Source organism: Micromesistius poutassou, assembly GCF_964030765.1.
Source record: "Micromesistius poutassou genome assembly, chromosome: 9".
Taxonomy (NCBI): domain Eukaryota; kingdom Metazoa; phylum Chordata; class Actinopteri; order Gadiformes; family Gadidae; genus Micromesistius; species Micromesistius poutassou.
In genome coordinates, this window is record NC_140279.1 from 13,942,555 (window position 1) to 13,968,507 (window position 25,953).

The window sequence follows — 25,953 nt, forward strand, 5'->3', positions numbered from 1 at the left end:
TTATTAGGTTGCTCATTAATTATGAATTGATGCATGTCTGTCTTCCGATGTCCAAATCGAATCTGTAATATATCTTGGCTGATACTGCAAAAGTGAAATCTCATGAATCACTGATTGACTCTGTGTTTCTGTTGGTTAGTGTGTATGTCTGTGTGTGCATAGTATGTCTACTCTTTATTGACCATAAATGGTACTACTCATATGATATACTTAATATAAAAAATCGGACATAGTGTTTGAGGACATGTATCAGCGATGCTACAAGAACAAGTTGTAATGTAATTTTGTGTTAGATGTAAAGATGTCTCCCATTATAGTACATGAAAAAATGGCAGAGCATACATGGAAAAATTGCATCACAGACTGCGATGGGCAGAAATGAACTCGTTCCTAGCCATCCTTGGGTGGATAAGTATTCTTCAGTGGTGCTTGTCGTGGCAATTTCCTTTAACAGATATTGCGTCTAGGACAGATGAGATTTCCCACTGCAAAAAAGCACACAATACAGTGGAAAGCAATTATCCTAGGTCTAATGCATGCATACATTAGACTCCTCTCTAGCAGAGTGAGTCCAGAATACAGTTTGACAGAGTTATTTATACCGTTTCAGATCCTCCCCATATTGCAGATGTCAATAATCAAATCAAGTAATGTTTGCCCAAAACACAGAGTTGCATGTGTTCTTATCAAGCAGAAGAGTGCCTAAAAGGATGTCTTCTCCTTTGTGACCGGTTTACCTAAGTACGAAGGTTAACACTATTGGTTGACTCTAAGGAAGGTAGGCCGGCGACCCATAGAGAAGGGAAGGTGGGACCGCTGACCACAGCACAAGGGCATTGATTCTAAGGAGGAAGGTGGGACAGCTGACCAGAGAACATGGGATAACATTTTGATGACATCGCTCACTTGTGAGGTGGCTCAATCAAGCACAAAGGTCAATGAATAGTCGACTGGGGAAAGGCAGGATGGCAAGACAATACGCGAAGGAAAGAACAAGGCATAAGTTATAAAATGAAACAACATGTAGATTTTTCCATCACATACTCCACTATGTTAACTATCGGATGACAGTGGTTGTACAGGAGACTAGGTGTCATCATGAATAAGTTGTGCAAAGGAAATCCAATTGTAGCATCGCTTATTATTATGATATGCAGAACACAGACTTGAAGCTACTAATTGAGCTACACATAACAAGGCACGCTTTAATGGGATCCCCTCGATGAATGAGTTTCATCTTTAGCATTTACCTGAGAACATATAATTGATCAGTGATTCTCTGTCACCTGTTCCAGGGTTTCCTGATTGGTGCGCGGCCGGAGAATGCGTGCATGCCCATCGAGCCCCCGCCTAGAGCGGACAACGCCTCTGGTGCCTTCATTGTCCTCATCAAGCGCTTCGACTGCAACTTCGACATCAAGGTAGGTTGCAGCACGCAACATCCAGTGTCCCGCCCCCGGTTTTGACCGTTTTTTTTACAAGGGTCTGTTTACTTTTACTCCAAGCTGCTCGTCACCCTGTGGTGGACTCTAGTGGATGGATAGGTCTCTGTGTGTGATGTGTTTCGATGCTGTTGAGGGTATTTGATGGCCCCTTAATATGAGGAAAGATAGTGTGAGTATGGAGTGGAGTAAGAAAGGTGAAGGGATTTGGGGGAAGAGAGAGAGGAGGAGGTTGAAGCCTACAGAGAGAGAGAGATTTTTAAGCTCTCTAGAGGAACAGGAGGGCAGGTATACAGAATGTCTGGGACTAGTGCACGTCACAACGGAAAGAATGAGAGTGCGAGGCTGGGGGGGTGTAGAGAGAGAGAGAGAGATAGAGAGAGAGGCAGGATTAAAGGGGGGGAGCAAGTGAGCGGTGTTTGGGTATTGTAGTGAATAAATATAAATATGTACATAAAGCGGGTATAAACATGCTGTACATGTCAACACCCACGTCTAGCACACACCACCCCCACCGACATGAAGCCAACAGCTTCATCCTCTGCAACCATTTTCTCTCGAGAACAATGTCTTTTTGCGTCCTTAAAAGCCTTATGTGAATAAAGTGAACAGAGCCGGCCTGGCTCATATATCAATGACATACCAGACCAATTTGGGTGATTTGATTACCACATAATTGTTATTCTTGGCTGTGTCAATATCACTCAGCTTTAACTCTGTATCAGGCGCAGAGTCCATTGCCTCCCCCCCCCCCCCCCCCCCCCCGCCCCCAGCTGTCCTGCACATGCCTCACCCCGCCCTGACCCCTGTGGGTAAACACCAGGCGTTCTAACAAAAACACTGACGCCATGTTTATTCGGCAGAGCAGGTAGGCTTAATTCACCGCTGGCTTCAGAGCTTGGCTGACCTGGAATCAGTCAGCCCTGGTCAAATGGTAATAGATGATGTTCGCTGGTCCTCTCGTGCTGCTGCTGCTGCTGCCAGAGCAGCAAGACTGCCATGCAGTCGGGGAGGCGGAGTTATGTAACCAGAGCTCAGGGGGGGTGGAGCTCTACTGTACCAGGCCTTGCAAGAAATCAGAGCCTTGCTCAGTGTGCGCGTGTGGGTATGTGTGTGTACTTGTGTGTGTGTGTGTGTGTGTGCTCATGCATGCATGTTATTAGAAGTGTCCATATTTCTCGCCCTCTCTCGTTCTTTCTTGAGCTACTGTCCTTCAATTCCCCTCTCCTCCTTTCATTTCAAACATACACTCAAACTATCTTTAATGGAACTACATTCTATTCACTTTCTCTCTCTCTCTCTCTCTCTCTCTCTGTCTCTCTCTCTCTTTCTCTCCCTCTCTGCATCTCTCTGCCTCCCTCCCTCCCTCCCCACGAACTCTGTTCCCTCCAGAAGTTGCAGGGGAACAAAGGAATAATAGATGCCATCTTGACCGAAGGGGCTTTTTCAGTAACCCCTCCTCTCTCTCTCTCTCTCTCTCTCTCTCTCTCTCTCTCTCTCTCTCTCTCTCTATCCCCTTCATCTCCCACTAAAGAGAAAAAAAATAAAGAAATACCAATAACTGCCGGAGCCGGTAGCCTCATGATGCTAACATGCTAACAGTGTTTATGATAATGGCCTATTTAAATGGATTGTCGGCAGGCAATAAACGGGCCACTCTGCTACTTAACCCCCCTGTTAGGAGATGCTTCTCAACTGCAGTGTGTGAGTGTGTGCACTACACATGTGTGTGTGTGTGTATATGCATGTCTGTGTTGGTGCGCATGCGCATATTTAACAGATTCCTGCACAGCTACTTGAGAGAGAGAGAGAGAGAGAGAGAGAGAGAGAGCGAGAGGGAGGGAGCGGAGGGGGCACTGGAGGGGAGAAAATAGGGGTAGCATTTCCTGTGCACTGGGGCTCTATAGTGTGTGTGTGCATGGTCACCAAGAAATCCCTTTGGTTCTTTGATAACCCCTAGGGAACCTAACCATATCCTTTCAATCTCTCTGAGGGCACCGTTTACCCCCAGAAAGGGAAGGAGAGGGAGAGAGACACAGACCAGTGGTGCCCCCCCACACCCCTTCCTCCGCTCTCCGTCTCCGGCTCACAGCTTAAGTGCAGGATGCACGTCCAGGATAGGCAACGGGAAAGAGAAAAATCACACAAAACGTGTGACATATCTCTGGGTGTGCATATCTCTACCTCCGTGACGTGTGAGGAGAGAACAACAGGGCCATTACCGTCTTCTCACTCCTTCTTGTTCTCCTGCTCTCTGCCCCCATTCTGTCTCCTTCTCACTCCCTCCTCCGCCATTAGCCGCCTCTTAGCTCTTCCTTCACGCTCTTCTGTTCGCTTCTTTTCTGACGGCTGCATGTTTATTATTCATTTATTCATTGGGCTTGTTGGCGTCTGTGGTAATGCCATGTTAAAGATATGTCGGTGTATCGGAACCAGTTGCTTTTTAGTCTTATGTATGTGTGATGTTTGTGTGAGTCCACAATCTCTGAAACCCCCATCTCTGGTGAACCTGAGTCACCAGTTGAGGGTTTGACTGCTGGTTGTTTCTGCCTGTACGTCTCATGACCGACCTGGTCTCTGTGGGTGTGTGTGTGGGTGTGGGTGTGCATGCATGCGCCTCTGGGTGCCTTTTCCAATGGTGTTATTTCTGTTGCCATTTGTTGTAGCAACAAACGGCTCTGGCTTGTACTGATGACGTGAAGGACGCGCGCGCACACACACACACACACACACACACACACACACACACACACACACACACACACACACACACACACACACACACACACACACACACACACACACACACACACACACACACACACACACACACACACACACTGTAATTCATCTGTTATCTCCTGACAATCATATAGAACTTGACTTAACATGACATCTTTGGCTTATATTCAAGACGCAACCACACACACACTTTCTCAGTGGTAACCCAGCCTTGCGCACTCCAATAACTGGCAGTGTGTCTGTTTCACCACTTTCACAGTGGTCTCTTAAACACCTTTGCCACAAGCATAGTCTCTCTCACTCTCTCCCTCTGCCTCTCTCTCTCTCTCTGTCTATATCCCTCTCCCCCTCCCTCGGTGTGGTGTTAAGGACAGAAAGCAGCATTGAGGTGGCACTGCCCCGTCGCTCCAATAAAGTCTTATCTAATCAGCAGTCTGGACCTTGAAACCATGGCCTGTTCTGTTTAGCACACAGTCCATACTGCTACTGACATGGCGGATCTGCAGCCCGCCTGCTGGAGTCATGGAGGAAGGGTTGAGATAGAGAGAGAGAGAGAGAGAGGGAGAAGGCGGAAGAGAAAATGAGAGGGAACAATTGTAGAGTTATTAGTGGATAGGTCTGGTAAATGTTTGAAGGGGATGTAGGACAGCTAGAGGTGGTGTGAACTGGCTGCAATTATTAAACACCTTTTGTTGTGACTATGGGTGTCAACATGCACTTTGGACAAGGAAAGGGACTCTCCGTTTTGCATACTGATTCACCTGCTTTCTATCTTTTAACATGGTTTCAGTTAACATGATGTCAGACTGTCCGACGTATTCCACTCCTGTCGTGTGTGTGTGTGTGTGTGTGTGTGTCTGTGGACCCCACCCACCCTCCCTCGACCCACTCTCCCAAACTCAAACTGATTCTTCACATGGCACCATTTACACACCTCCAATGATCCGTGACCACTGAGAGGTCTCAGATGGGAGGGAACACAAACACACACACACACACACAGACTCACTCCCACCAAGGCTCCCCCACTCACATATGCTCACACACATTCACATTCACACTGATGCTCTCTCACACACACACACACACACACACACACACACACACACACACACACACACACACACACACACACACACACACACACACACACTCTAAATGTTACCTGAACTGGAAAATGTTACCCTGTGTCCTCTAGAAAGCCTGTGTGGACCAAGCACTCTGCTCACACGCACACAGCTACCAACAAGCTTCACAGCCAGTGTCCTAGACTGTGTTTCACTACTGAATATGTTGGTTAACATTACCTTGCTCAAGGGCAATGGTGCTGGTGACGGAGACGAAGTGTCTCGTCCGTTTTCTTCTTCCATTGAGCAACAGAGCACAGAGGCTTGAACTGCAGTCTCTCTGGCTAGGGAGGGTTACACTAATGCACATTAATATTATTGTTGTTTAGCTGGGAAGTTAGGATGACCACACCCATTCAAAAGATTATGAATATGTACAGTATATACTGTATATCAACAAAGATTTGATACATGTTGCATCAAGTGTCATTTAACCATGAGAGATGAAATCCGAGCTGTTTCCACTAATAAGCTATCTTCTGACTCGACATATGTTATAGATAACATATCGTGATATCATATCTCGTTAGAGCGTCCCACCCAATGCTAGCCCATGTTTAGACACTCCCAGGTATGGACATGTCATCAGTTTGGTCAGCATATGCTATTTGCGGCTATTAGCTATTCATTAACCAGAATTTACCAGAACGAGAACAGAGTCTCTTTCGAGTTGAACTTGTTCCTTTAGTAATGCAGTCCTGAGGAAGAAAAGGGATTTTTCATTCCTGTGCGGTCTCTCAGGATCAGCAGTAATTAAGTAGCAGAGAGAAGGTTCAATTAACATCAAGGATGGCGCTCAGACACTTGCCGCTACAGTCTGCGGATATCTGGACCCCTGGGTCCTAGATTAAGATTGGGCTACACTAGTGTGTGTGTGTGTGTGTGTGTGTGTGTGTGTGTGTGTGTGTGTGTGTGTGTGTGTGTGTGTGAGAGAAAGAATCAGTGTGAATGTGTGTGGGCATATGTGAGTGGGGGGAGACTGGGTGGGCATGTTTGAGAAATTGTGTGTCTGCGAGTGTGTGTGTGTGTGTGCGCGTGGGTGGGTGGCTTTATCGGTTTATGTATGTGAACCTATATAGTCACTCTGTTTAATTTGTTTTTCTAGAGCTCCCATCCTATTTGACTGTCGTTTCCGTCTTCCCATGTTGTGTATTTATACTTTCCTTCCTCTCTCCTGCTGTAACTTCCTCTCCCTCTTCTATCCAATTTTTTTTCTTGACCTCGTCCTCTTCCCCATGACCAACTCCTCTGTAGTCCTGTCGACCTCCATTCCCCACAACCCTCTCTCTCTCTCTTTCTCTCTTTCTCTCCCCAGTCTCAGGAATGTACTAAATGTCCTTATCTTTGCCCATGCAAACACAGGGCGAGCCAGCTTAGAGGTCAAATTCCACTCCCCCCAATCCCAGGCAGACAGACTGCATGCTGGCATGTAGACTGCCCGCAACAAGATCGTCTCCTTACAGAGACAAGAATAATAATAGTAATAATAATCAAAATCTAACAAAATCTAATTCCAGTAACAGGGTTGGGGTGGGTGACCCTCCATCCCCCACAACATAATTCTGTCCACACAAAAACCCTCTGTCCCATGAATCTCAGCAGCCAGTATTTGAGACGGGCTGTGATGCAGATCTATAGTATCAGACGGAGAATGTGATGGATATCTGAACACAAGTTTATATTTTAGTGTCATTCACATGTGTTGATTTGCGTTTTAACATGAATCATGAATCATGGTCATATAAAAGCAAAACACTTGCTGGCTTCAATCGTTCAGGGAAGCTTCATATAGTAGATTTCCGCATGCCAGTGCAGTCTAGCAGGAGAGTCTTAACAGACTGGGTTTGGAATATGTTACTAAACAGGTAGGCTAACTAGGAATGGTAGCATGGCAATGAGCACATCGTTACACTGACCTTAACCATACACCTCCAATCTTATAAACAAACACAACCACTTCGGACAAAACCTACTGCTAAACTAATACCATGGCCATTTTAACAAATATCGTACCTTAAATATCGCTAAGCTAATGCCTGACATTAAACATTTCTAACTATGACCATATCTTAACCACTATCACTAAGCGAAAAACTAAACATAACCTTTTCTTACCAAATCTTGTGGTACCAAAACGTAACCATTGCAAAGCTAATTCATAAACAAAACCATTTCTAACTTGCCACCAAGGTTGTTTGAAATATCTCCCCACTATCAGATATGCCACTTGGCTACACAAACAAACATACCTAAATTCCAGTCGTATGATTTTGATCTTTTTGCAGGCTCCGTTCAAAAGACAAGTGTTTAGTGTCGTGTTTCAAATGTCCATGGAGACACATCTTTTGCTGTTATGGTTAACTCTACAGTGGGTCTTAACAGATGGATCTACTTATTGAGGACCTTATTGAGACCTTAAAGGTATTATACAGTTGGTTCGTCCAAAACGGTGTGTTTTATGGACCACATTTCTGTTCTACATTTCTGTTGGTGAACAATTGCGAAATAACCTTTGTTGGAATGTGGTGTTCGCTATATATTTCATACTACCTACACCCTGTACTCCAAGGACATTTAGATGAAATTCAAGAACTATTTGATAATACTACCCAGCTTTAACGACACACACACACACACGCACACACACACACGCACACACGCACACAGCCTGTCACATTCCATCATCACACAGGCATACATTCACACAGACACACCATTACCATTACACACACAGGCGTTGTGTGTGTATGGGTGTCAGTGTCACTGGATTCTGTTGTTACACATAACCAAAATCATATGCTTTGGTTGGTCATATGGGAGGGAGGGGGTGTGTGTGTGTGTGTGTGTGTGTGTGTGTGTGTGTGTGTGTGTGTGTGTGTGTGTGTGTGTGTGTGTGTGTGTGTGTGTGTGTGTGTGTGTGTGTGTGTGTGTGTGTGTGTGTGGGGTTTTGCCTGCAGACATACACTGAGGTCTTTCATAGCGCCCCACACAATACTGAAACACATGGAATCCCGTTGCTGTCTTGCGCCCGGCTTCACGTATGTCTCTGCATAACATTACAGTGACAAGGCACGGACAAAAGACAGCACTATACTTTGTCTACATGGACATAATTCTGGATCCCCTCAGTGGTCACAGGCTCGGGAGAAACGGCACATGCATAGAAACAACATCCACATACATACTCACTCACACAATTCCAACACACACACACACACACACACACACACACACACACACACACACACACACACACAGTAATGTAAACACCCATATACACAAAATCACCTGACCAACCAAAGTTAGGCATGAGTTCTGTTTTTTTTCTCCTTGATGTGATTGGATGTGCTTTTGTCACATCACAGTGCTGCTGGAGTAGCCTATAGCTTCAGTATCTAAAGCCTTTTCCACAACACCATGATTTCTCAGATCAGCGTGGAAAGCCCTCATTAATAATGCAGTCATACCACTGACAGCAGCCTGCAGTGTAGGACATGTGTTGTCGATTTCTTACAACCCCTGCTCACACATCGTTTTCCTCCCTCTGATGGCCTTGCCGCATACTGTGGCTATTGATTCAATGACTGTATTCTACTTTCAGCAAATGTAGCAATGTTTCTATGTTTTGAACCTGATTTTGTTTAGTTGCCTTTCTTTTTTGTCGTCCTTGGCTTGGTTACCTTTTAGGTTTTTGGGACACAACTAACTTATAGAGGGGCAGGACATGTGTGATATCCCAGCAATACATTTTTGAACATCGTTTTGCAGCAATACACAATGTTATACCTAGCTACATGCATTGTGAGTGGCATTTTATCCTATAATATCCCCTATATATAAATCCAATTTAAAGATGGTGTTTCCTGCTCTTTCTGTAATGTATAGCGTTTTCCTGTGTCTTTGTTTAGGTACATATGGGGATTCGTTTTAGGATCATACTGTCACATCCTATTTCCTTCCCGATGCATGCTGAAGGCTTGGAAGCACAACAATGGCTGTCCAGGATGCACAGTCACAGAAAACCAGTGTCCATACAAGTAGAAACCAAGACAAACCACAATGAGCAGCATATGGGCCCGCACAGAGGTCCAGAGTCGACATGGTTTCTTTTCTTAATTCTTTCAAGGAAAGCAAACTCTTTAAAACCGCAGGTTTTAGCCTTGACAGAATCTTCTGTTTTCACAGTTCATAAAACAAAGAAGTTTATCCAAAAGGCTCAGTATGTGTTATTTGAATACACTTTGAGTTACAACCTCTTAACTTACCTAAGAGACACACTTGCATTGAAACATTTAAATGGTAAAGCACATTGTGTTTACACTGTGTCCACTGTTCCTTGACATACATGTACAACAAAACGCACTCTCTCCATGTCCAGCAGCGTAAACACCTGTTGGCAAGTGACATGTGGAACGCTTGCGCAACAAACCATGGGTGGAGTGGAGCTGGATGGGTGCACCACAGGAATATCTCCTTTGCGCTCTATTGAACAACTCCTCCAAAAACAGCCATCCCTTCTCCCATCACTTTTCAAGCATAAACGCTGCAATTAGAGTCATGAAGGAAGCAGTGTCTGTAGATGAAGTAATGTGGAGCGAGGATCACGACCTCCAGCTGACCTTTGCCAGGGCGGCTCTCAGCCCCGCATGAGCCACCATCCATGAGTCTCTGTGCCTGCGTCTCTTGTTGCCTACATCCTGCTGTGGATCATTTCCTGTTTTGCCGCTTCGCTTTTGAGCACAGACCACTTCTGTTGGCGACACGCGCGCTTGTGTATTAAAGTGTAAGCTAGTAGCTCGCTGTTAAACGAGAAAACAGATCCTCCTCACCCCCAGCCTGCACACAGATGAACTGTTGGCAGAAACGACTATTTAATAGTGGAAGACTGTTGTGCTATTGCTCTTCTCTCTCTCTCTCTCTCTCTCGCTCGCTCTCTCGCTCTCTCTATGGCCTGTAAATGATCCTCTGCAATCCTGATTTATTTTAAAAATTTGAATCCACACTTGCATATATACACACGCAGTGAACCAGCAGACTCACGCGGCTAACATCACGTGGACTGTGAATCGCACTGAGGTCTTTTCTGAGTGATTCGCTGAGGTGGCTGCTGAGTAACGTCTCACATGGTCAGTAAGCCACATATAAACACTCAGGCCGCGCAACCGTTGCAGATCTTGTTCTGATGTGGGACCATTTATTGCTTCGTCATACGTGTGTGTGTGTGTATGTGTGTGTGTGTGTGTGTGTGTGTGATTTTGAACATCCCCGTGAAAGAGTATTTTATTTTTAGCCTCATCCTCCTCTCCCTCCTCCTGTTCCGTGCATTCTCTCATAAGCCCTACTCACTGTTCCACTTCCTCAATACGTTATTCAATACTTGTCGCTCATCACTAATCAGGTGTGCAGTTTTAGCTGTTTTAACTCCTATGATCTATCATATGGAATTATTTGCATTATTTTTATTCCTAAACTTCTCTAGTCAACTCATCTATACTTTATGCAAAACAATAATTAGAACTTTATAAACTACCTTACTATCCAAACTTTTATCGATATTAGACTTTTTTTAGCAACCACCATAAACACCCTAGCAACCACCTAGTACAGCCTAGCAGACACCTAAAACACCATAGAAACCACCCGGACCTCCTAACAACCATCGAGAGCCCAATAAAACCATCAGCATGGAACAGCCTAGCAACCACCCAGATAACCCTAGCAACCACCTAGGACACCATATCATGAGCCAGATCACCACATCATCCCCCCGGATCACCACATCAACCACTATAGCGCCATAGAAAACATCTAGAGCCACCTAGCAACCACCCAAAACAACCAAGAACATGTCAGAACACCATAGCAACCACCTACAACACTATATCACATAGAGCACCATAGAAACAGCCTAGAATGCCTAGCAACCATCTAGAACTTAATAAAAAAAAACATCTAGAATACCCTAGCAACCACCCATAAAAACAAACCAAACAAACACCCTAGCAACTTTGCCTAACACCCTAGCAACCGTTCAAAACACCCAAAAAGCAACACGCAACACCTGAGCAGCCACCATACAGCTACAGCACTACTCAATTATATGTCTTTATTTTTTTATTAGCACAAAGGAAGGTGATAAAAAAAAATCAAAGCAAACGTGGCATGGATGGTGCAGGAGAGCAGAGAAACCCTGAAGGGCTAATAGGGTTAGATTTTACATAGATCCTAATACTATGGATGTTTGTTGCCTCAACATAATGAAATAAAAAGGAGCTAAGCGAAATTATAATTTTAGTAATAACTTTAATAATAATAATGGCTTTACGTCACTCTGCTGTACATTTCCAATACACAGTACTAAACCTACTTTCACCACAATCTGTTAGACATATACTTTTCCTTGTTTGCATCTATTCATATTTCATATGCGTATCCCTCCTCTAAATCAACACAAATCTTTCCAAGGTACCGTATAATAATATGATAAGCATAAGCATGTTATTGTTCTACCGGCAGTAAAACAATAAAAGGGGATGAAAGGGGCAGGTGAGCGGCGGGCCGGACAAAGCCCAACACTGTGGTCTGCGTGTCTTCCAACAGGTCCTCAATGCGCAGAAGGCCGGATACAAGGCGGCCATTGTGCACAATGTGGACTCCGATGACTTAATCAGCATGGGCTCCAACGATCGTGAGTAACCAGACCACGCCCAGCTCCCATTGAAGCCGTCGACCGGCCCATAAAACACAAACCTTGGAACGCGAAGGAGAGCCTGTGTGTGCACACACGCGTGTGTCTCATTGTGTTTGGCCCTGGTGTTGTTCGCCCAATTAGCCTCCTCAGATCCCCAGCCAGGATGTCTCTCGGCCATGGTTCCCACTGCCGTAGAGAGGCGTAGGTGCCAGAGTCCAGACAGATCAACCCCCTGTTAGCTTAGCTTAGCTCCCTTTTTTAAGGCGGTGTCTTATTGTAAGCGGGGGGGATGCGATGGAGACGAAGATGTAAAGCTAGCTAATGCAGCTAATTAAACTAGCTAATACAGCAGGTTTGCAATGCAAAACTAGTTTTATTGGCTGCTCTCACGTGACTGTGTGGAGGAAGTCCTAGCACTCTTATCCTCACCAGAAGCATTTTGTTTTGATGTGGTGTTTTACGAGAATCTTCTATACAGTCCCTGTGCTGCCTGTATTGGAATGGGCTTTGACCGGTCCCTTGAATTTGATTTGGCTCTTAGTAATTGGAGATTTTTTATTGAGATGTAAATGCCCAATATCCAATCCATCCAAATCAGCTAAAAGTGTGTGTGTGCGTGTGTGTGTGTGTACATATGTTTGTGTGTGAGTGTGTATATATGTACAAACATACTTACGTGTGTTTGTATGTATGTGTATAATATGTCTAATATATGTGTCTTAAATGAATGAATTAATAATGAGGAGCCCCCGTAAGCTTGAAAAGCGCTTCAAAAGAGGTATTATTTTAGCCACGTCCTTCCATGTTTAACCGGTCCCTTCTGCTCCATGTCTATTTCCTAGTGGATGTCATGAAGCAGATAGACATTCCATCTGTGTTCATCAGCGAGGAGACGGCCAACTCTCTGAAGGAGGACTACTCATATGACAAGGGGTGAGTCTGACGTCCAGTGTCATTTGCCTGTCAATCAATCACTCAGAGGCCTTCATTCACCTAAGCTTCCCCCCATTATAACCACTTCTGCCAGTGCCTCTGACGCCTGATGGTGGACTCGTGCCATGAATGTGTCCTAATATCTCCAGTGTGTGCCCGCAAGCCTCCAGAAGCAGGACAGACCTGTATTGTAGTTCCTGAGCACTCTGCTGCCACGGAGCTAATCCGATAACACAGAAGGTCTGGATCCGTTAAAGATAGCTCAGACCCAACCAGACAGACCCAATCAGACCCAAGTCTCACAGAAGGCCTCTCTCTGCATTGTTGACATTAAGTGTGCTTGGTATGTATTATAAACCGCAGAATTTTCCCAGGAGTGAATGTTTTACGTGTGCCTGTGACGTCAGTGTAGGCAAATGTAAGTAGCGTGTATTTACAACACACAGGCCACCACTGTTGTATATCTGTAATTACAAGCCCACTGCTCATTAGGCAACACAGTAGGCCGCCATTAAGCAGATGCAGGGACTTATGCATCTATTTTGTTGACACTAAATTATGTTTTGTAGTGGGCGGGCAGCGGTGTAATCATGAACTGTTAGCATAACATTGCGATTATATGATGCCATAACCTAGAGAAATGTTTGAAAGTAAAGTCCCAGCTCACATGGTCTCTTGCTCGCCTCCCCAGGGGCCACGTGGTCCTGATGCCCGACTTCAGCCTTCCTCTGGAATACTACCTCATCCCCTTCCTCATCATCGTAGGGATCTGTCTGATCCTCATCGTGGTCTTCATGGTGAGTACAGCATGAGCCGGCCCTCGTTCACTCACAGCCCCCCCCCTCCCCCAAGGGAACTTAAAGCACACAGAGGCACAGACTACACCGTTCAGAAAGTACAGACGACTGCTTGAGGTGGGCCCGTCGGTTGTGTTTGATATGAATATGAATCCTCTTCTAGATCACCAAGTTTGTGCAGGATCGCCACCGCGCCCGGAGGAGCCGTCTGCGCAAAGACCAGCTGAAGAAGCTCCCCATCCACAAGTACAAGAAAGGTACAGCAAATACATGGCTCACCGAGTTTTACCTTAAAGATGACATAGTGTACCACCAGGTGTGAGTGTGATTAACCGTTTCAAGCTGTTTTGGAAATCTGCATCTTCTGACATCACAAGTGGGCGTGTCTACCTAGATGTATGATGGATAGATGAGCAACGTTTGCTACAGTCGACTGGGTAGGCTGGTAGACTGATCTATCCAGCACACGTCTAGGTGGACACACCCACTTCTGATGTCAGAAGAGGCAGATTTTGTACGGCTTGTACCAGCTAATCCCACTCACACCTGGTGGTGTAATATTCACCTTTAAAAACACGGACTGGGTCTGCGTGAGGGGTCATCCCTTGTTGCGGATTAGAATGGGAGAACACAACATACGTACAAAGTGAAATCATATTTTATGGATTTAATAGATCTAACCATACACTCATCCTCTTAACTCCTTCTATGTGGTTTTGTTTGAAAGATTTAATAAAAGGGTCTCTGGTGTGCTCAAACCGAGCATCTATCATCAGATAATAGTGAAGGGCTGTTCCAAACCTGTCCCAGGGTCGAGTCGATTAGTACGACAAATGTAAGCCTGCTTTAATTCTCGGCCAAGCTGCTGTCTGTCTTCAGTCTAGTGCTAGTCTTATCATGGACATATCTACTGATCAAATCGTTTCTCACTAATATGGACTTCATACATCTGTATTTATTCCCAGTATGTAGGATTGAGCCCCTCACAGGTGGTACACTGAACACTTTGAGAATTAAAAAACCTCACTAACAGTGTTGTGTGCACTCTAACTGGTGGTGCAATTGTATGACGCAAACTAGTGGAGCCGGGCCGGCTGGCGGGAGTGTTTTTGTAGAATAGATCAGCTGTATGATGTGATTGTTTGAAGTGGTTGAACGAGGTGTTGAACATTATTTATATCACTATCAATCAGCAACTGCAGACATGTCCTCCAGATCATTTTACACTACGAGCTACTTGAAATGTTACACATTGCGACTTTAAAGCAGAACACTCCCTTCTGTTTTCTGCAGTTGCGTGTATACAAGTACCTTTTTTTAGTTTGTCCAATTGCATTGAAGGTGAAGTCATCGTCACCTTTCTGTATTTGGAAGTTTCCTTCCTCTTGGAACCTTGTTTTGCAATGCAAAACAAAGATGGGCCTTGCCATCTTTTTATTATTTTTCCCTGAAGTGTAGCAATCTGTGTGTGTGTGTGTGTGTGTGTGTGTGTGTGTGTGTGTGTGTGTGTGTGTGTGTGTGTGTGTGTGTGTGTGTGTGTGTGTGTGTGTGTGTGTGTGTGCGCGCATGTGTGCATGTTTGTGTGTCGGTGTGCGTTCATTTGGCGCTCTGTCGGGCAGGATGGTCTAGACTCCAATCAGCAATGCAGGGGACCATTTGGAGTTTGTGGGCGGGACGTACCCGCCTGCCAGCAGCTTGCTAGCAGCTTGCTAGCAGCCCCCTAGCAAAGCTGGTAATTGTGGTGTTTCTGTGTGGAGCTCCCTCCCAGTCTGCCTGGCCGTAACTACTGCTTGTGCAGCAGCACGGAGGAAAGCTACAACGGAGCTCACGCACAAATGTTCAAATGGGGGCTTGAGGCAAAGTTGGTACATTTAGCACCACTTGATCAACCTGGTCGGCTTCCATCTGGAGAAATTAAGGTCTAGGCTTTGGAGCTTGATTTTTCCCTTCATTAACTTCTCTCCTCCCCGCATCCCACTCTGGTACAGACGGCCTTATTCCGTGTATGAGGAAATGCTAGTTTTGAAGCTAAAGAACAAGATCAGGACCTGTGGCGGCCTTGGTTCCAGGTGACCTTGGTTCCAGGTGACCTTGGTTCCAGGTGACCTTGGTCCCTGGTGATCTTAGTCCTAGAGGTGACCATGGCCCCAGGTTACCTGTGTTCCCAGGTGACCTTGGCCCCAGGTGACCTGTGTTCCCAGTTGACCTTGATCCCAGGTGCCTTGGCCAACAGTCAGGTGTCCTGGACATAGCCTCCTCAGTACCACTGTAGCCGCGGGTCTGCTCCAGCTCCCCCCGTTTGCTGAGTAAGAGGGTTTGGCATCACATACAGGGGACATGAAATCTCTGCCTAATCACCTCTTAAGCCCTCAGTGTGGGGCAATGCTAGCTTGGCTGTTACTGGTGGCCCAGATTTTATTTGTGTGTGTGTGTGTGTGTGTGTGTGTGTGTGTGTGTGTGTGTGTGTGTGTGTGTGTGTGTGTGTGTGTGTGTGTGTGTGTGTGTGTGTGTGTGTGTGTGTGTGTGTGTGTGTGTGTGTGCGCGTTAGTGTGCACGTGTTTGTGTGCACGTGTTTGTGTGCCTGCGCACGTGTGTGTGTGCCTGCGCACGTGTTTGTGTGTGCTCCAGTAGACCTCAGGGTCAACAACACCAGCACTAATGAGTTAAATGTAACCAACTGTACATCTCAATAAAGAGTAATTACCCATACGTTTATCCAATTGAGTACGTTTTTTATGAACTTGATTCACGGCCCACAATTAATCCACTGGGCCATTAGACCAAATTCCTGCTGTTAATCTGTCAGGGCCATCTGTTGTGTAATGGAGTCAGTTGGCTATATATTAAATTGCCCATTTTAGTGCCCTGCATGCCATGTTTGCTCATTGACACTCAAATAGTAATAACCACAATCATACATAAGAGCAGTACATCACTGCCAGCCACGCAGCTCGCTGTGAGCGGCAACGGGGAAATGTATATGAAAGATATTTGAAATATTCAAGTATCGGATTATTTCCCTTGAGAGAGTCTATTCTACGACGTACCCCTCGGACCCCCTGGGTCTTTTCCCACACCCTTGGTGACCCTTGTCCTCCTCATGGCTCCCCAGACCTGGGTGTGGTCTCCGGACTCCGCACTGCGCTGCGTGTGCATGTCTCCGGTGCTCTCCATTCCTCCCATCTCTTAGCACATAGCCCCCGGATCGGGCTAATTGGAAATCTACACGTGTGTGTGTGTGTCCGTGCCCATGCGCATGTGTGTGTCCTGCGATGACAGCACATTCCAAAGAGCGACATCTTTTTTTTTTTTTTGCGACTGTCGGCAGCCGGGCCCGTCCTGGAGCCAGAGCGTCCCTCTGAGGTGCCGCCGCCCCCGGTCGTCTCGTTGGATCCCCTCATTGTTCCTGGATCGCGCTGTCCCACCTCACAGCCTGCAGCGTGTCTCACACACTGCCTCCGTGCACTCTGTGCGGCTTATGCAGAGTTTGCGGTGGACGGGTGGATGGGAGGGGGGGACACTCTCCTAACGGAGCCCTTAAAGCCTTAATCATTGTTCCACGTCGACGCAATGCAAGGGGGTTTATGGACCCATTCCGTCCTGGCGGACCCATCCTTGCGTCCACCGCAAGGGCCTGACGTGCGCCTCCCAAAAATTGTAACCTTGCATCGAGGCGACGCAGCAGCAAGGGCTGTGATTTGTCCGCAAACTAAAACCCTGACGCAGACCCAAAACAGGTCATTGCGTTGCGTCGACGTGGAACCATAACTGAGCCTTAACGGGGGCCACACTCCTAAGGGAGCCCTTAACGGGGGCCCTTACCCTCTGCTACGACGGACGCCAAGCGCCCGCAGCCAGTGGGCTAACGACTCAACCCACAGAGATGGCTAATTACCTTGAGTGCGTACCCACTCCGGGCTCCCCTAATGAGGAATTGAGGAGCCCCCTGTAGTAATGTATTCTTTGTGTTCTCTGTGCTAAAAGCACAGAGTGGTGAGTGTCATCGTAAAGGCCTTGTGTGAACAGCCACCGGCCCACGTGGCTCTTACCCCCGCTCCATTACTCGGCTGCTGGGGTGACACCAGCTCCACGTCAGCCAACACAGAGCCATGTTTGGCCGGCACCGAGGTGTTAATTTGCTGTTGGTATCATGGTTACATACGGCGGGTAATCCGAAGCTGACGTTCTAGGAATTAACATGGTGGTGGTTTTTTTTATATTTTTAGCCGCGTTCGGCGTCCCATGATGTGTCACTCTCTGCGGCATTATTCACAGCGTATACGTGACGCTGAACTTCCCTTGGCAGCGGCGGCAAAATTAGGGGGAACCGCTGATTTGAAATGTGCTGATTTACCATGATGCATCATGTGATGCATAAGGTGTCCCTTAGAGGCGTCATGGGCACCGAGAGGCCATTCATGTTGGATTCAATCACGTCCTTTTGTTTTTACTAATCCATTGCAAAGGGTGGCCACTTCATAACCACACTATGTGAGCTATGGAGGCTTGCTTTTAATATCATCAGCATTAGCACCACCCTGCAGCACTGATAGATGATCTGACTGCAGAGAGAGAGAGAGAGTGAGCGAAAGAGTGAGTGAGAGAGAGAGAGAAGATAGAGCGGCCTTACGTCAGAATTACATGTGCGGAGACGGGAGACTGCAGGCAGAGATTCATGCAGCCAAACAAAGGGGGTGATTATGAACGGTCGCACAATGGCAGCCGCTGACAACCAATAACCACGAAATCGGCGCACACTGCCAGGGCTGCTGCAGACACAAGATCCGCGCCCTCCGGTCAATGTAAAGGATTATGCAGCGGCAGCTGCCGTCACCAGCGCTAGCCCTATGCTAGCCCTATGCTAGCCCTATGCTAGCAGGCTGCCACGCTGACCTCACACGGGGGCTCTGTTGCAGGGGCCTTGCGTCATGCGCGGCCCCGGGGACTGGCCCTCTGCGACGGGGGCCCTCTCTGGTTGGGGTTAAAGGGGTTAGCTGGACGGGTGATTCAGCCCCGTTGTGCGGTTCAACCCACGAGACGGGCCAGCTGGCGAGGCCGGGGAAAGCCCGAGCAGAGGGCTGGGTGAGGTGACGCGCGGAGAGGCAAGGCGGTGGGGGGGGGGAGAGAGAGGAGGGAGAGAGACAATAGCAGCCCCTCAGGAAGCTCAGGGATTGTGTTTTGTGTTGTTTGGGACTCCTCATAGTCACGCCTTGGTTTGGATTAGTGACCACGGCTTCGCTGGTCCCTGGCCGGCTCTGGGAGGGAGGGGGGTGTGTGTGTGTGTGTGTGTGTGTGTGTGTGTGTGTGTGTGTGTGTGTGTGTGTGTGTGTGTGTGTGTGTGCGTGTGCGTACGTCCAATTCATTAAACCCCACCCTGCTTCGGCCAACTCCTTTGCAGGGCAAAGTACAAAGTATCACACTCACGGCCACAGCAGCTGCAGTGGCTCAGACGTCAATGTGTGAGGCCAGAGGATGTAGTTAGGGGGAGGATCTCACTCTCCCTCTGCTCTCCCTCTCTTTCTCTCTTTCTCCCTCCCTCTTTCTCCCTCTGCCTCCCTCCCTCTTTCCCTCTCCCTCTCCGTTTCTCTCTCTCTCTCTCTCTCTCTCTCTCTCTCTCTCTCTCTCTCTCTCTCTCTCTCTCTCTCTCTCCCTCCTATCTCCTTCCCTGTTAGTTAGTCACACTCCCTCTGGCCCGGGTGCCAGTTGCCACTCTCTGGTGGTGTAAAGCTCCTTTCTGTTACACAGCACCCCTCCCTCCCTCCCTCACACACGCTCCCGCGTCGTCGTAAGTTCAGTAGGACAGTGGTTCCACAGAGAGGCACCGAGTCGGGCTGACTAATGCAAAATGGAGACGCAGAGTGACTAGGCTCCAGAACCTCTGCCTCGTTTCTGGGTTGTTCCGTGTGGCTTTTTTTTTTTTTTTTTTTTTGCTGCTGCTCTCTCGCTCATAACTCTGAGCCACTAGCCCATAAACCCTGTGTTGCTGGGAATCCCTAGCGTTGAAACCAGCAGCAACAACGGTTTGACTTGGAAAACGCCGGTTTCCATGGCAACGCATGGCTTCCATTAAGGCGGTGATATAAGTGGCTTCTTCACAAATGCGTACTACGGGGAGAGGTTCTCACAAGAACGTGATGAATCAGACGAAGAAACCGCACTGCTGGACCGTCGGGTTATCCGTCTGAATCCGTGGCAGTTACTATGCTAACAAAACACAGGCAGGGACAGGCCCTGTTTTAACAGCTGTGGCCGTGACCCAGCCCAGCCGCTCCCCGCCACGGTGCCACGAGAGGCCGTCCCCGGGGCCTCACGAGGACAGCGAGGACGTAACGCCCTGACGGCATTACCGCCACCGGCCCCTGTGATAGACGCACCCAGAGATAACGGAGCGATAAGGTCCGTGGCGAGCTCCCTTTGATTGCCCTCTAATCGGTTCCATGGGAACGGGGCCGGGGGCCACGGCGCGAAGGGCTGATTATGGTTCCACGTTGACGCAACGCGACAATCACGCGAGACGCTTCAGCACAGTCGTTGAACCCGTTTTTCGGTTCTGTGTCGTTGTTTTAGCGAGCGGACCGATGGCAGCCCTTGCTGCCGCGTCGCCTCGACTCAAAGTAAAACATTTTGGGAGGTTTGGGACGCAAGGAAGGGTCCGCAAGGACGTAAAGGGTCCGTAAAACCACCTTGCGTTGCGTCGATGTGGAACCGTGATCAGCCCTTTAGACATTCGGACACGCACGGCACGGCACGGCACGGCACGGCACGGCGCGGCACGGCACGGCACAGCAGCCACGCACACACACACGTGAGCCGCCGGCTCGCCTTCCTCTCGTCCTCGCGTAGGATGACCTCGGCGGGCGAGTTTCCCCCCCCCCCCAAAACCGGTTAAAAAGTATATCGACTCCTCTGTCCCGCACCGACAGAAATACTGTAATTACGCAGCAAATTAAAAAGGTTCACTTGACTTCTTGAGACGTCCGTTTAACAGTTGCAACCCCTTTTACAGTTACGGGTCGATAGCGCTGGCGCCCGGGGGCGGCTGTTGCTGAGTGCTACGGTGGCAGGACGGGCCCTGACGGGATAGGTGATGTGTGGGGTGTGTATATATATATAGCGTACAGAGGCCCGGCTTGTTGTTTTCACAGTGCGAGTTCAACAGGGTTCTGTACTTCCCTCTCCGTCAGCGACACAGCTCAGCACTTCCTGTCCGGGCCGCTGGACAGCTGCCCACGTCTTCAGCACCACCCCCTGTGCTCTCTCTCTGTGTGTGGTGTGTGTGTGTGTGTGTGTGTGTGTGTGTGTGTGTGTGTGTGTGTGTGTGTTGTGTGTGTGTGTGTGTGTGTGTGTGTGTGTGTGTGTGTGTGTGTGTGTGTGTGTGTGTGTGCGCGTGTGCGCGCGCGCGTGTCTACCCTTTCTGGCTCTTTTAAGAAGGAGAAAGAGGAGATGATGGGGCCATAGTTCAGGGAGAGAGGGAGGCAGAGGAATAGCTATAGAAGGAGAGAGTGAGTGAGTAGAGAGAGTGAGCTAAAGAGGGAGTGAGGAAGAGAGAGCTCAAGATAAAGGGAGGAGGAACTGATTGAGGAAGAGAAGGGAATTAGGGGGCGAGGGAGGGATTGAGGTAGAGAAGGGGGAGCTAGGGGGAGACGGAGAGATTGAGGAAGAGGAAGGAGCTAGGGGGCGAGGTAGATTGAGAGCTAGGGGAGAGGGAATAAGTGTGAGGGACCCGAGAGATAGAAGGGAGTGGGAGAAACCAAGCAAGGGAGAAGGAGGTGGCTGGATTTGGGGGCATTATATCCAGCACAAGTTTGAGTCGGGAGAGCGTGTGTTTGTGTTGCTGACTGTTGTGAAGAAAGGAAACGAGTGGGGGGGGGGGGGGGGGGGGCGGGGGCTGGTTGTGACTCCCCGTCCTTATACGGTCACACACAGCTCTGACACAGAGAGTCAAGTGAGGAAAAAAACAGGCTCATTTTGAGCTTACATAAACACACCGTCCCAAAGCTTCATCACAGAACCCCGCCTCCCCCCCTCATTCCTGCAGCGGCCAGCACAGGAGACGGGGCAAAGGAATGCTTTGGAATTTTGGACATTCCTGGGCCTTTAAAGCAGCACTCCAGGGCAGACGCTCCCGCACCGTCAGGCCTGAAAAAGGACATGCAGCGCTGGTCGTTTGGCCGCCTGCCCGCCCGCCCGCCGTGTGTGTGTGTGTGTGTGTGTGTGTGGTGTGTGTGTGTGTGTGTGTGTGTGTGTGTGTGTGTGTGTGTGTGTGTGTGTGTGTGTGTGTGTGTGTGTGTGTGTGTGTGTGTGTGTGTGTGTGTGGTGACAGTCATAGCCACTGGATTGGTGTTGTTAAATATCCGGTGCATTGTTGGTGTGAACTCCCCAGCGCCTCCCGGCCACCTCTTCTGGGAGTCAATCTGAAGCAATCTGTGTCTTTCAAGTTTAATTTCACGGCCATGAAAAGGAGCGTGTAAACTGAAATGCGGTTTTACCGATGTTTGAGAGAGAGAGAGAGAGAGAGGGGGGGGGGGATTAAGTGAGGTAGAGAAAGAGCAATAGACAGAGAGTGAGTGAGGTAGAGAGTTTATTGTTGGCCTTTGCGTTTCTCCACAATCTCCCTGGAATCGAGTCACAGTCTGTCTCTGTGTTGGTGGTAGCCTCCCGGTCTTGACCATGACTGTGTTCCTTCCCCAGGGGACGTGTACGATGTGTGCGCCATCTGCCTGGACGAATACGAGGACGGGGACAAGCTGAGGGTGCTGCCATGTTCCCATGGTGAGCCCACGTCTCAACACACAACCTCCAGTCCCTCCTCCCTTCCACTGATTTGCATCCATCGTTAGGTGTGTGGACTCTCACGGTTTCTAAATGAAAAATCGTAGAGTGTGTGCCAGGCATTATCCCGGAGAACAGCAGGCCAGGGAGATGAATAGTGGATGTGGAGGTAGGTCCAGCCCAGCAAGGAGAGTCCCATTGAGAGGAGAGTTGGGTACACCAACGGCAAATGTATTTAACAGTGTTTATTTAATATTACACATATTGTTCAAGTCAAATGACTAGCCATAGCACCCTGAAGCAACATTTTAGTCAGTCCCGTTTGATTTATATTCAGTTGGGCATGTGTTAAATAGCTTGGAGTAGGAGCATAACAGCGTAACCAGTCACTTCTTCAGGGATCATAACCTTGTGGTTAGATGCTGCTGCTGCAACCAACGCTTGCCTGTAGGGCGGCACCTTTCCAGAACGCTGCACTCGGTACCTGGTATATGGAGCTCTATGCTATGTACACGCAATATAAAAAAACATTGGTCACAAGCATAGCAATTCAAATGCTTTAATATACATCCATGGTGAGCTTGACGCATAGAATAGAGAAACGTCAATGCTATTGCTAAAATGTTCTCAGATAAAACAGTTGCATATAAAATCTGACATTAGATTGTATTTCGTACTGTAATGGTACGAAATTCAAACACAAATAGATTGTGCATAGAAATGCACAATCTTGATATCCCTTTTCCATTATTCTTCTTCCGACCAAAGTTGTGCAATTCATGTGGCCAAAACTACAGAACCAATCAATCCCATTCAACATCTGTCACAAAGGTCTAGGTCTATACCTCTGGGCAATGACTTTTCATATTTGTAAACTTTATACTTTTTGAGATATTCTACTTTTCAAAAACTATTTTTACAATGGAAGTGAATGGGAGGATGGCGGAACCGTACGCCCTTTCTCTGACACTTACTACTTACAGACTTCGTAACTTGGTAAAAAAAATTATCGTCGAGACACATCTTCGATCAAAATAATCTGAAAACAGAATTTCGATTACTTTCAACTTTTTTCATAATCACAGTTTAAGTTCCATGTCCGTCTCATTGATTTACGCTGAGGGAGGAGCGCGAGGACATGCAGGCAGTGTTGCCAGATTGGGCAATTTTTGCCGCTCAATTTAAATACTTTTTACGACGTTTAGGCAGCGTTACCAGATTGGGCGATTTACATTGAATGTGAGTACATTAATTTTGTCTGGTTTTAAAAAGAACTGGCGGGATTATTATAATTCCCGCCAGCTCTTTTTGGGACCTCAACCTTGCATTCGACCCCGGTCGAATGCAAGGGTTTGAGGTCACGAATTATGCAGATTACAGATTATATATAAGAGAATAACAAGGCAAGGCAAGGCAACTTTATTTATATAGCACTTTTCATACACAAGGCAGACTCAAAGTGCTTCACATATAAACATTGTCATACAATAAAATAAAATAATAGATAGTAAAGTAAGTAAAAAGTAAAATAGATAGAAAATAAGGCAAAAACAAACAACAAAAAAACAACTACGGATAAGAGAATAACAACTCTTCCAGGTACAGAGACCGGCTGTCAGATAGGGGCTGTTTGTACAGTTCACGAGGTTACACTACTTTGCAGTGTAACCTCTGTACTATGACCTGCAGCAGCGATGTAACCGTAGCCTCTGCTCCAACCTCGTCCTTCACTCTCTGCCCTCGTGTGTCGTCCCCCCCCCCCCCCTCCTCCCCCTCCCCTCCACAGCTTACCACAGCAAGTGCGTGGACCCTGGCTGACCAAGACCAAGAAGACGTGTCCAGTGTGCAAGCAGAAGGTCGTGCCCTCGCAGGGCGACTCGGACAGCGACTCCCCCGTAGAGGAGCAGAGCGACAGCGGGCCCGAGGAGAACGAGGAGGTGTCGGAGAGCACGCCCCTGCTGCGCTCGCTGGCCTCCACCAGCGCCCACTCCTTCGGCACCATGTCGGGGGCCTCCCGCTCGGGCCAGGATTCGTCCGACTACGAGGACGACGAGCTGGACAGCAGCGACAGCGAGGCGGCGGTGGCGCCCGCGGCGCCCGTGGAGACGGTGGTGGTGCTGCTGCAGCAGCCCTCCTCCTCCTCCCCTGGACCACCGCCGGGACCACGACATGCCCTACGCCTGACTTGACCGACGGTTGGCCGACGGTAGACCGACAGGCCGCTCGCACATCCCCGACCCCACGACCCCCCCCCCCCCCACGATCCTTCCCCCCCCCCCCCCCCCCCCCCCACGACCCTTCCCCTCGCCGTACACCACAGCCAACCACAGGCCCCCCACAGGGCTGTAGAGACTAAATACAATCTGATTCACCGCTCCCCATTTGTTACGTTATTGATTCGAAATCTACTTTGATGACATCCCTCCCAAAAGTTAGAATACCAGTATTCTTCGATTTGGACCCAATAGGAAAGGGGAGGGGGCAGTAGTTGGAGCTTGATGCTGACAATGTGTCCAAAAGCTGGCAAAACAGTCAGCGGCTTAGGGGGCTGATTTCCATGGCTGACAGGAGTGTTAACTCTGCAATGTACAGTAATGCTGTACTCTGGGTAGTCCCCCGTCCCCCAGGCGAATACAGAGGTGTCCCCCCGTCGTTAAACCTCTGTACTAGGGAGAGGTCCCAAGGTTGAGGTGGGTTCAGTGTCAGTGGGTGCTCAACAGTGGAAAACCATTAGTGTATATAAAATGTATAAATCACACATGAACCTTTTATTTGCTTAGAGCCTACACGTGTGGCGCGGTGTAGCAGCGCCGCGTCCTACTGTAGATACGTAATCGAGCTGCATAGCCACGTCTAAATCTTAAAGCACTATGCAGCTTCCTTTTTGTAAAATCAAATTTTCAGTGTAACCGTATGTAAGTTATAAACTCGCAGACTTAATCTTTGCCAATATACTTGTAGCCAGAGGGCTCTGCGCTTCAACATGTTTTGTGCCACAGATGGCTGGTTTACCGTTCAGCATGAGGATAAAAAAAAAAAAGGTATGACTTGCGCCAAAGTAATGCGTTGGTAAAATATGTAAATAGATTCAAGTTAAACAATGACATGTCACACTCAAAGGGGAGTTTGTGCTGCACGGCGTGAGATGTGTTCACACTGCCTGCCACTACCCAGTAACCTCATAACACGCTTTTAGTCCACGGGCCTGGCCTGTTTCATTTAAATACCGCAAGTAGTTAACTCTTATTGAAATGTTATTTTACCATGGCTTGAACTGTTGTATTTTTCACAAAAACCCTTGCCTTTTTTCAGTTACTGTATTGTCTTATGCTTACCAATGTCTTGAATCCAAATTCACTTTAATAAAAGAAAACAGAAAGGTACTGATGGATGACTTCATTTGGCTTTATTCAAGGAACAATTGAAATGTGTGGCTTGGAAGAAAGTCA

At 47.9% G+C, this 25,953-nt stretch overlaps 1 protein-coding gene across 1 annotated transcript in view; it reads left to right on the top strand.

Annotated features, from left to right (window-relative positions):
• Positions 1 to 24,703, top strand: part of rnf13 (ring finger protein 13) — a 33,700-nt gene extending 8,997 nt beyond the window's left edge. The window contains 9 exon segments of the mRNA XM_084472770.1: positions 1,296 to 1,421; positions 11,912 to 11,999; positions 12,845 to 12,935; positions 13,627 to 13,732; positions 13,896 to 13,989; positions 22,424 to 22,504; positions 24,291 to 24,308; positions 24,311 to 24,642; positions 24,644 to 24,703. Of these exon segments, the coding sequence (XP_084328896.1) occupies positions 1,296 to 1,421; positions 11,912 to 11,999; positions 12,845 to 12,935; positions 13,627 to 13,732; positions 13,896 to 13,989; positions 22,424 to 22,504; positions 24,291 to 24,308; positions 24,311 to 24,642; positions 24,644 to 24,688 (981 nt within the window). The 3' untranslated portion in view covers positions 24,689 to 24,703.
• The last annotated feature ends 1,250 nt before the right edge of the window (positions 24,704 to 25,953 follow it).